This window comes from Enhydra lutris, unplaced genomic scaffold, assembly GCF_002288905.1.
Source record: "Enhydra lutris kenyoni isolate GAN:26980312 unplaced genomic scaffold, ASM228890v2 scaffoldscaffold37, whole genome shotgun sequence".
In the NCBI taxonomy this organism is placed as follows: domain Eukaryota; kingdom Metazoa; phylum Chordata; class Mammalia; order Carnivora; family Mustelidae; genus Enhydra; species Enhydra lutris.
Genome location: NW_019154121.1, coordinates 5,861,047 through 5,873,352, shown reverse-complemented (window position 1 = coordinate 5,873,352; position 12,306 = coordinate 5,861,047). Strand labels below are relative to the sequence as shown.

Genomic DNA, 12,306 nt, shown 5'->3' with positions numbered 1-12,306 from the left:
AAGGTGAGGAGGTATGCTTTGCTGCTGTGAGGACTACGAGTGCAGAAGGCAGGCCAGGCACAGCCGGATCTCCTCTGCCTCTAAAGGGACCTGTTTGTTGTCAGAGCGAGCTTTCTGGAGAGGCTGTTATATGTGCAGGGGGAAAGCCTTGCCATTTACAGATGCCAACACTGCAATTTATGTTCCCTTCAAATCAAGTGTCCCTGTTTTCTATTTACACTTCACGTGCTGCAACAGATGGGCCCTCGGGAACATGCTCCCTGCCTGAGGAGAGTGTGCACTCTGCTACATTCAAGCTTCCAAGTGTCTGGAAGGGAAAGAATAAAATTAATCTCTAATTCTCAGTTAGATCAAATTGGCCTTCTCTTCAGTTCTGTCCAAATTTGAGAGATTCTAATGTGAACACGTGTCTGCTCCTTACTCTTTATTTCACAGTATGAACGTGTGTATGGCTAGCGTCTCCATCTTGGGACGCTGTGTTACTGAGATTCAGACCACGTCTGAGAAAAGTATGTAACTGTACAAAGTGCAATCACATCTGCTGCTCCAATCGTGGCAGTGACAGGCTGGGCACACTAGCGTTCACGGGGTAGACTCCACATCATTTAGCCTCATACCCTCATTCAACCGCTTCGCCTCCCTCACACACATGGTGCTGCCCTAGCTCCTGAGGGGTCCAAAAACATTAACAAATTATCCAGCCCAGCTTTCCATGAATTAGGAATATATACTGACACAAGACAATTAAATGAAGTGTAAGGTCGTACTCGATGAGCTGGAAAGAGAAAGCAAAGTGAAAGTGCAGAGAAAATGGAAGAGAAGTCAGAACTGGGGTCTGAAGGATGAGAAGAATCCAGACAGGGTGGGGCAGGGAGGCGGAGAGAAGACCACAAGAGAACCAAATACGCAGTACAGTAAACTAATTCATTCAAGCAACACACCTTAGAAGTACTTACAATTTTCAAAGCAGTTATCCATTTTTCATCGTATAGAAAGATACCTTCATCTTACAGTTCAATTGTAAGAATAGTGTGGAAATAGAGGGGCAGAGAAACCCCTTGTCTGATACTCTGTAATAATATAAGGGAATAATAACAAATACCGAACCTTAATATGTTCAAGCCAGTGAGTAGATTCCAAGTTAGACAGCCAGTGAGTCTCCTCAATGTTAGGGTACACAATCTCCTTAAGTTTTCGTAAAGATTCTCTCATAACATGAATATTGTGGATATCCAGAAAAACTAGTTCTGCATTTTGATAGGCATCTTCACTCTCATAACCTCCACCCTTCGCCTGGGAAAAAAGCAAACACCACAGGAAATCATAAATGAAGGTACACCCACTGTACATAAACATGTGAACAGGTGCCATAAAATATCCAATAGCATGACAGATGCATTTTTTTTTTTTTTAAAGATCTTATTTATTTGAGAGAAAGAGCGACAGAGAGCGCAAGCAGAGGTGGGGGAATGGCAGGGACAGATGGAGAGGGAGAAGCAGACTCCCTGCTAAGCACGGAGCCCGATGCAGAGCTCGATCCCAGGAACCAGGGATGACGACCTGAGCCGAAGTCAGATGCTTAACCGACTGTGCCACCCTGGCACCCCAGTGATACATATTACTGATGAATAGGAAAACTCCATGGGAAAATGTCAACAGGTCAGGACATCATAACACAGCCACTCTCACTACACATTTTTCTTTATAAAATGGGAATATACACTCTTACTCTGACTTTCTTATGTGGCTGTTATAAAATTTAAATGTGATACCATATATGAAGGTCCTTCAACATGTTAAAGCACTAAACTTTTTCCACCAATATTTCCAATTCTACCCAAACATAATTTATTAGAGAAGGCTGAAATCACTGGCTCTGTGTGCAGAGACAACATCTAGTTGGTTTCATTCTGGCCCATGATTCTTCACCTCCTGTCCTCGTCACCTCATTTTAATCGGAATATTTGCAAGATGCCTTGCAATCATAGTGACTTGCCTTTATTTCAACCACATAATTATTTCCAAATAAAAAGACAGAACAGTTATAAAAGCATAGAATACCATAGTATATTAGTAGCTCTATCCTCAAATACTTAAATCTACATCCACAAAACAGGATGAGAAATACTTGGTGTTCAAAATACGCTGTGGCTGAAAAGAACTCATTTATTTATTTGAGGGGCTGAAACTTTATTATTTTTATTAACATATAATGTATTATTTGACCCAGGGGTATAGGTCTGTGAATTGTCAGGCTTACACAATTCATAGCACTCACCATGTCACATACCATCCCCAATGTCCACAACCCAACCACCCTCTCTATACACTCCCTTCCCACAGCAACCCTCAGTTTGTTTTGTGAGATTAAGAATCTCTTATGGTTTGTTTCCCTCCTGATCCAAACTTGTTTCATTTTTTTCCTTCCCTACCCTCCAAACCCCAAACCCTGCCTCTCAAGTTCCTCATATCAGGGACTTCAAGTGATAATTGTCTTTCTCTGATTGACTTATTTCGCTAAGCATAATATCCACTAGTTCCAACCATGTCCTTCCAAATAGCAAAATTTCATTTCTTTTGATGGCTGCATAGTATTCATATATATATATATATATATATATATATATATATACACACACACACATACATACATACATACATACATACCACTTCTTCTTTATCCATTCATCTGTTGATGGATATCGAGGTTCTTTCCATAGTTTGGCTATTGTGGACGTTGCTACCGCAAACATTCAGGTGCATGTGCCCCTTCGGATCACTACATTTGTATCTTTATGGTAAATACCCAGTAGTGCGATTGCTGGGTCATAGGGTAGCTCTATTTTCCACTTTTTGAGGAACCTCCATGCTGTTTGCCAGAGTGGCTCACCAGCTTGCATTCCCACTAACAGTGTAGGAGGGTTCCCCTTTCTCTGCATCCTCACCAACTTCTGTTGTTTCCTGACTGGTTAATTGTAGCCATTCTGACTAGTGTGAGGTGGTATCTCATTGTGGTATTGATTTGTACTTCCCTGATGCCAAGTGATGTGGAGCACTTTTTCATGTGTCTGTTGGCCATCTGGATGTCTTCTTTGCAGAAATGTCTGTTCATGTCCTCTGCCCACTTCTTGATTAGATTCTTTGTTCTTTGGGTGTGAGTTTCTAAGTTCTTTATAGATTTTGGATACTAGCCCTTTATCTGATACGCCATTTGCAAATATCTCTCCCATTCTGTCAGCTGTTTTTTGGTTTTGTTGACTGTTTCCTTTGCTGTGCAAAAGCTTTTGATCTTGATGAAGTCCCAATAGTTCATTTTTGCCCTTGCTTCCCTTGCCTCTAGCAATGTTTCTAGGAAGAAGTTGCTGTGGCTGAGGTTGAAGAGGTTGCTGCCTGCGTTCTCCTCAAGGATTTTGATGGATTCCTGTCTCACATTGAGATTTTTCATCAATTTTGAGTCTATTTTTGTGTGTGGTATAAGGAAATGGTCCAGTTTTATTTTTCTGCATGTGGCTGTCCAATTTTTCCAACACCATTTGTTGAAAAGATTGTCTTTTTTCCATTGGACATTCTTTCCTACTTTGTCAAAGATTAGTTAACCGTACAGTTGAGGGTCTATTTCTGGGCTCTCTATTCTGTTCCACTGATCTATGTGTCTGTTTTTGTGCCAGTACCATACTGTCCCGATGATGACAGCTTTGTAATAGAGCTTGAAGTCTAGAATTGTGATTCCACAAACTTTGGCTTTCTTTTTCAACATTCCTCGCTATTTGGGGTCTTTTCTGGTTCCACATAACTTTTAGGATTATTTGTTCCATTTCTTTGAAAAAAATTGATGGTATTTTGATAGGGATTGCATTAAATGTGAAGATTGCTATAGGTAGCTTAGACATTTTCACAATATTTATTTTCCCAATCCATGAGCATGGAATGTTTTTCCATTTCTTTGCATCTTCCTCAATTTCTTTCATGAGTACTTTGTAGTTTTCTGAGTACAGATTCTTTGCCTCTTCGGTTAGGTTTATTCCTAGGTATCTTATGGTTTGGGGTGCAATTGCAAATGGGATTGACTCCTTAATTTCTCTGTCTTCTGTCTTGCTGTTGGTATATAGAAATGCAACCAATTTCTGTGCATTGATTTTATATCCTGACACTTTACTGAATTCCTATATGAGTTCTAGCAGTTTTAGAGTGGAGTCTTTTGGGTTTTCTACATAAGGTATCATATCATCTGCAAAGAGTGAGAGTTTGACTTCTTCTTTGCTGATTCGGATGCCTTTTATTTCTTTTTGTTGTCTGATTGCTGAGGCTAGGACTTCTAGTACTATGTTGAATAGCAGTGGTGATAGTGGACATCCCTGCCATGTTCCCAATCTTAGCAGAAAAGCTCTCAGTTTTTCTCCATTGAGAATGATATTCGCTGTGGGTGTTTCATACATGGCTTTGAGGATATTGAGGTATGTACCTCTATCCCTACACTTTGAAGAGTTTTGATCAGGAAAGGATGCTGTACTTTGTCAAATGCTTTTTCAGCAACTACAATGAGTATCATATGGTTCTTGTTCTTTCTTTTATTAATGTATTGTATCACACTGATTGATTTGTGGATGTTGAACCAAACTTGCAGCCCAGGAATAAATCCCACTTGGTTGTGATGAATAATCCTTTTAATGTACTGTTGGATCCTACTGGCTAGTATTTTGGTGAGAATTTTGGCATCTATGTTCATCAAGGATATTGGTCTGTAATTCTCCTTTTTGATGGGGTCTTTGATTTGGGGATCAAGGTAATGCTGGCATAAAATGAGTTTGGAATTTTTCCCTCCATTTCTATTTCTTGGAACAGTTTCAGGGGAATAGGTATTAATTCTTCTTTAAAGGTTTGGTAGAATTCCCTTCAGGAGCTGTCTGGCCTTGGGCTCGTTTCTTAGGAGATTTTTGATGACTGCTTCAATCTCCTTACTGGTTATGGGTCTGTTCAGGTTTTCTATTTCTTCCTGGTTCAGTTTCGGTAGTTTATATGTCTCTAGGAACATCCATTTCTTCCAGATTGTCAAATTTGCTGGCATAGAGCTGCTCATAATATGTTCTTATAATTGTTTGTATTTCTTTGGTGTTGGTTGTGATCTCTCCTCTTTCATTCATGATTTTATTTATTTGGGTCCTTTCTCTTTTCTTTTTGATATGTCTGGCCAGGGGTTTATCAATTTTATCAATTCTTTCAGTAAAACAGCTCCTAGTTTCATTGACCTGTTCTACTGTTCTTTTGGTTTCTGTATCATTTCTGCTCTAATCTTTATTATTTCTCTTCTCCTGCTGGGTTTAGGCTTTCTTTGCTGTTCTTTCTCTAGCTCCTTTAGGTGTAGGGTTAGGTTGTGTACTTGAGACCTTTCTTGTTTCTTGAGAAAGGCTTGTATCGCTATATACTTTCCTCTCAGGCCCACCTTTGCTGTGTCCCACAGATTTTGAACAGTTGTTTTTTTATTTTCATATGTTTCTATGAATTTTTTCTATTCTTCTTTAATTTCCTGGTTGACCCATTCATTCTTTAGTAGGATGCTCTTTAGCCTTCATGTATTTGAGTTCTTTCCACCTTTCCTCTTGTGACTGAGTTCTAGCTTCAGAGCACTGTGGTCTGAAAATATGCAGGGAATGATCCCAATCTTTTGGTACTGGTTGAGACCTGATTTGTGACCCAGCATGTGATCTATTCTGGAGAATGTCCCATGTGCACTAGAGAAGAATGTGTGTTCTGTTCCTTTGGGATGGAATGTTCTGAATATATCTGTGATGTCCATCTGGTCCAGTGTGTCATTTAAGGCCTTTATTTCCTTGTTGATCTTTTGCTTGGATGATCTGTCCATTTCAGTGAGGGGGGGGGGATTAAAGTCCCCTACTATTATTGTATTATTATCGATGTGTTTCTTTGATTTCATTATTAATTGGTTTATATAGTTGGCTGCTCCCATGTTAGGGGCATAGATATTTAAAATTGTTATATCTTCTTGCTGGACAGACCCTTTAAGTATGATATAGTGTTCTTTCTCCTCTTTATTATATTCTTTGGCTTAAAATCTAATTTATCTGCTATAAGGATTGCCACCCCAGCTTTCTTTTGATGTCCATTAGCATAGTAAATTGTTTTCCACCCCCTGGTCTTGGCTGGATGTTCTTGCTGATCTTCTAGGGGAGGGGCCTGTTGCAGTGAGTATCAAATGTCTTTGCCCAAGGCAGAATTTCACTGCCCTGTCCTTGCCAGGGGCGAGGCTAAGTAATCTGCTCAGGTTCGCTCTTGGTAGCTTTTGTTCCCTGGATGCTTTCCATAGAGTTCTGGAGGACGGGAATGAAAATGGCGGCCTCCCAATCTCCGGCCCAGAGAAGCCAAGAGCGTGGTGCCCCACTCCTCAGTTCACCCTCAGGGAAAAGCAGTGAATCCCTCCCATCTCCCTGGTCTCTGGTCACACTCCAGGCTCACCCTGCTTGCAACTGACCGTTTCTATCTCTGGTGCACAGCCCCGTTTGTGGAATCTCCAAACCAAGCAGATTCCTGCCACACATTCCTGTGCCACTCCTCCTGGAGGAGGAAGGAGGGGTTCTCTCCAGATCTGCCATTTGTGGGGGGTCCCTGCTCAAAGAGCAGTGGTCCAACTGTGCCTTGGATCACAGTTTAAGGTAACCCCGATCTGAAAGCTCACTCCTTGGCTCCGTCTCTGTAGCTGGCTTCCCTGCTCTGATACCGGGAAGATTTGCCACGCTCAGACACCCCTGGTCTTTCTGTGACCCCGCAGGACCTGAGACCACAATTTCCCTGTGAGGTCTCCACCCCTGCTTAGCCTCTGGAGTGATGTCCCTCAGTAGAGCAGACTTCTAAAGGTTGTGATTTTGTGCTCTGCTGCTCCACCACTTTCCAGGAGCCAGCCCCTCCCCCCACAGTCTATCTTCCTGTTGCTTCGGATTCACTTCTCCGCATGTCCTACCTTCCAGAAAGTGGTCGTTTTTCTGTTCCTAGAATTGATGCTCTTTTTCTCTTCTATCTCCTGTTGAATTTGTAGGTGTTCAGAATGGTTTGATAACTATCTAGCTGAACTCCTGGGACCTGATGTCATTTCAGTCTGCTACTCCTCTGCCATCTTGGCCCTGCTCCTTTCCTTTTTTTTTTTTTTCCTTTTTCTTAATAAAATATTCTCCTATCTCCTACCTATCATGCATAAAATCAAGCTTCTTAGAGAAATAATGGGGAAAAACTTAGAAAAATACTAGGATAGTCATTGTATCTACAGAAAAATTAAGTATTCATATGACTCACACCACTAAAAACTACAAAACCCACTAACTCCTAATCAACAACAAACTACCAAAAAACAGAAGGTCTGTTTCTGACACTGACAGTCTGGTAAATAGTTTGGATTCAAGACTGGCACAGGTACAAAGTTAACAGTGTTTCAATGGGTTCCTGTTGACAAGGATTATTCCCGGAACACGGGAACTGAACAGGTCAGGGGTAAGAGACACTTTTAATTCAAACTGGTTGCAACAAATTCTAGAAAGATGGCAGTGGAAACTACACAGGACCAGTCACAAAAACAAGCAGAAAGAAAATACTCTGTAATCAGACAGCTGTACAACTTTGTGAGCATACTAAAAATGCTGAAATATACACTTGAAAAGAGTGTATTTTTTGGCATGTGTATTATATTTTTTAAAAAAATGACATTTAAAGAAAATTGAGCAACTAGACAGTAAAACCAAAAACAAACAAATCATTTATAACAGAAATGGGGACAAAGCATTCTGTGAAACCCCAAAACCGCCCACAGCCACAAGATCTGAATGTCGTCAGTAAATGCGTGGGAAGAAGCAGAGGAAGTAATGGGTATAAAAGGACCGGAGAAATGGAGAAGCACAAGAGAGCCTTATACTTTTTAGTGTTTGTTCTGCTTTCCATGTTAGCCTTCATCTTCTGGAACTACAGGAAGTCCAACAGGTAAATTTAAGAAGTGCAGCTGAAACCAGGAAGGGTTCTGTCCATTCTAACAGCCCATGAATCTAAGAGATCTACAGTAGATCTAAAAGTGCCAAAGCAGTCTAACCTTTCTGAACTCTTCTAACGGACCAGCCAGGGATTGCTTCTGCTACGCACATCAACAAAATTGAGCAGGACAGAGTCAACAGAGGTGAAGAGAGGGTCCAGAGAAATAAGACAAAGAAAAAGAAGTTTCAGATAAGGGATGGGGAGAAGGTATTAGATGGGAGAGACAGGATAGAGTCAGGAAATTCCAGAAAGTAAGACTTCATATTTTTTAATGCTACATGCAAACAATAAAAGAGGCAGCTCGGTGAAATTAGCTCTTCTCACTTCTGGGTACACCTAACTTCTGAGCCATGGCTTCTAACTGAACCAACTGTCCTGAAGATTCAGGAAAACTAATTTCATGTAAAAATGAGTAACAGAAAAGGATCAAGGCTAAGTCCCACAGGCACTACCCTAAAAAGAGAATGACCAGGGGCGCCTGGGTGGCTCAGTGGGTTAAAGCCTCTGCCTTCGGCTCAGGTCATGGTCCCAGGGTCCTGGGATCGAGCCCCGTGTCGGGCTCTCTGCTCAGCGGGGAGCCTGCTTCCTCCTCTTTCTCTGCCTGCCTCTCTGCCTACTTGTGATCTCTGTCAAATGAATAAATAAAATCTTTAAAAAAAAGAAGAAAGAGAGAATGACCAGCATTCATAACATATCCACTGAAAAGGCCTCTCAACACTGAAATATCTTTCCAAGCAAGCTAAAGACATTAAAAAATAATAGCAGGCATGAAAAACAAAATAAATTGGAATTAGAAAATTCAAAAATGAAGTGACAGAACTTGGGGAGAAATTAGAAATAAAAGGAAAAAAAATCAGGAAGACTAAAGAAGAAGAAACACAAGAATAAATAATATAGCAGATATCAAGTTAAAAGAATAGAGAAAAGGAAAATATTTAAAGCCAAAATGAAATTAGAAAGACATAAGAAGGAGTCAAGAGAAAGCAACAAATGATGAAAAAAGGCAAAGAAGAGCCAACACGGGAGTCCTGAAGAACAAGTCAGAACAAGGAAACAGAATGCTAAGAACTGTGATTAAAGAAAACTGCATGAAATTTTTTTATTGGAAATTACATATTGAAACAGCACACATGCATACCTAAGAATACAGACCCAGAACACACATCATGAAGACATATTCTGGCAATAACTGTACTTCAAAGGAAAAAAGTCCTCCGAACATCCAAGTAAAAAGAGTAACTTAGAAGGTAAAGAAATTTAGTTTATCATTAGCCTTTGAAGCTTTATGCCAAAAGAAAATAAGCAACATATTTAAGAAACTCAGAAAAATCACATGTAAGCTAAGGGTTTTATGTCTAGCCAAACTAACTTTCAAACAAGAAGCTCCTATTAGCAAGCAAACGCAGAATATTGTTACCACGAGTCCCTGCTGAAATATTCAGAGGAGAACAACATCAGACAATAAGAAGAATCATAATAATGTCTAGAAATCATTCACATACAAATTGCTTGTGAGCACGAAATAAATAGCTACTTGTGGAAGTCAGAGGTGAATGGGAGAGTATGTGTTCAAAAGGGAGAATGTGTTAAGGTTGTATGTGCTGACAATGTCAATATAATACAATTTATTTTAAAAATGGGGGAGAACGGGGAGAGCAAATGAAAAAAAAATTAACTTTCCAGTAAGTACTGATGATGGGGGTATTAATATTGTTATTCTGAGACTGGTGGGAGAAAGCACACAAATAATTATGGAACATACTTATCATTCCCTGAGTCTTTGAGAACTGGGATTGCTGGTGTGGAAGAAAGGAGATATATATGTAATTTAGAAGAAGTTATGTAAAAACTATTTAACACTGAATTTACATTGAAAGCACCACTATGAACTCCCAAGGTACTTTATCTTTAAAAATATGTAAATATTCCCTAATCCTATTTTCACTGGAAAGGCATTGAAACAGTACCAATCCAGGAACAAATATCCTCAGCACCCCAGATGATGGTTTGCAACACCATTTGGTACTAACAGGAATGAGAACTTCTTGGAGAAATAGCTGTTTCGAGTCTGGGGCTAGTCAATGCGCAAGACTTCCTGACGAGTCTGGTATATCTCCCTACACCAGATAGTGAACATTACTACAGTTATGTCAAAAAAACCTCAGGAAATAACTTGAAAAACCTCCCTCTGACCAAAGATGAGAAATTTTAACTTCAAAAAAATATTATCTGCAATGGATTAGAAAATGTTGAATATGTTTAAATACACACACTTATAATGGTACTTTAAAAAATTAGTCACCTTCATGGGATGACAGGAAATAAGCTCATCCCTGGGAAAATGGACTTAAATTGCTGGTTAACCAAAATATAGTTAAAACAAAGTGTTTCTTTATAGAAAGAGCTCAACCAATAGCTGAAAGAGAAATCATTTTAATTCTTGACACGGATCATGACTGCAAGAGGATTTGTCATATTCATGTTGAATAAGTTATTAAAAACGTTCTGAGAGTTCAGGTTACAAACAAGGATATACACTTTTGCAAATTAAAAGGGGGAGCAGATGTGGAGATTGGGTAAAGGTGGTCAAAAGGTACAAACTTCCACTTAAAAGATAAGTTCTGATGATTATGGTTAGCCATACTATGTTGCATATTTGAAAGTTGCTAAGGAAACAGATCTTACAAATTCTCAGCACAAGGGGAAAAAAAATTTGTAATTATATGAGGTGACGGATGTTAACTGAACGTATTGCAGTGATCATCTCATAATACATACACATATCAAGTCATACTGTACACCTTAAACTTGTGCAGTGTTCTACATCAATTATATATCAATAAAACCAGAGGGAAAGACATCAGGCTGGTAAATTGAACTTTCCTGAAGAATACTGACCATACGTAACAAAACTCTTAAAAAACACGTATTTTTAAATTTTAGTACAGTAACTGTATATCTAGGGTACTCTTTTAAGGAAATAAAGATGCCAACAAAAGATATTTATTTCAGTGATATTTAAAATACTAAAGACTTGGGGCGCCTGGGTGGCTCAGTGGGTTGAGGCCTCTGCCTTCGGCTCAGGTCGTGGTCCCGGGGTCCTGGGATCGGGCCCCGCGTCGGGCTCTGCTCAGCAGGGAGTCTGCTTCCACCTCTCTCTCTCTCTCTCTCTCTCTGCCTGCCTCTCTGCCTACTTGTGATCTCTGCCTGTCGGGTAAATAAATAAAATCTTAAAAAAAAAAATACTAAACACTTAAACACTCAATATGAGGAAGATGGCGGAGAAGTAGCAGGCTGAGACTACTTCAGGTAGCGGGAGATCAGCTAGATAGCTTATCTAAAGATTGCAAACACCTACAAATCCAACAGGAGATCAAAGAGAAGATCAGCAATTCTATAAACAGAAAATCAACCACTTTCTGAAAGGTAGGACTGGCGGAGAAGTGAATCCAAAGCGATGGGAACATAGAACATGGGGGGAGGGGCCGGCTCCCGGCAAGCGGCGGAGCAACGGAGCACAAAGTCAGGACTTTTAAAAGTCTATTCCGCTGAGGGACATCGCTCCAGAGGCTTAACCGGGGTGAAGCCCACGCGGGGTCAGCGTGGCCTCAGGTCCCGCAGGGTCACAGAAGGATCGGGGGTGTCTGAGTGTTGCAAAGCTTACAGGTATTAGAACGGGGAAGCCAGCTACAGAGACAGAGCCGAGGGGTGAGCTCTAAGCTCGGGGATACCTTGAACCGGTCACAGGCTCGGTCAGCTCGGAGCGCGGCCAGAAGCCAGGGTGACGGGAGTAAATGGGTGCTGTTCTCTGAGGGCGCACTGAGGAGTGGCCCCGGGATCTTGGCTCCTCCGGGCCGGAGACTGGGAGGCCGCCATCTTCATTCCCGTCCTCCGGAACTACGGAAAGCACTCAGGGAACAAAAGCTCCCAAAAGCAAACCCGAGCGGATTACTCAGCCCGGCCCCGGGTAAGGGCGGTGCAACTCCGACAGGGACAAAGACACTTGAGAATCACTACAACAGGCCCCTCCCCCAGAAGATCAACAAGAAACCCAGCCAGGACCAAGTTCACATACCAAGGAGTGCAGTTTCAATTCCAAGGAGAGCAGCGGAATTCCAGAGGAGGAGAAAGCAAAGGATGGAACTCATGGCTATCTCCCCATGATTCTTTAGCCTTGCAGTTAATTTTTTTTTCTTTTTCAATTTTTCTCTTCTTCTGCTAAATTTTTTAAACTTTTACCCTTTTCTTTTTTAACGTTTTTTAACTAGTTTAATATAT

General features: G+C 40.7%; 1 protein-coding gene across 3 annotated transcripts in view; it reads right to left on the bottom strand.

Annotated features, from left to right (window-relative positions):
- The window catches only part of LOC111154507 (myotubularin related protein 2), a 121,824-nt gene that overhangs the window by 15,627 nt on the left and 93,891 nt on the right, over nt 1-12,306 (bottom strand). For all 3 annotated transcript variants that reach the window (XM_022514135.1, XM_022514137.1, XM_022514136.1), the window contains one exon: nt 1,108-1,293. In XM_022514135.1, the coding sequence (XP_022369843.1) occupies nt 1,108-1,293 (186 nt within the window). The remainder of the gene's footprint in view (nt 1-1,107; nt 1,294-12,306) is intronic.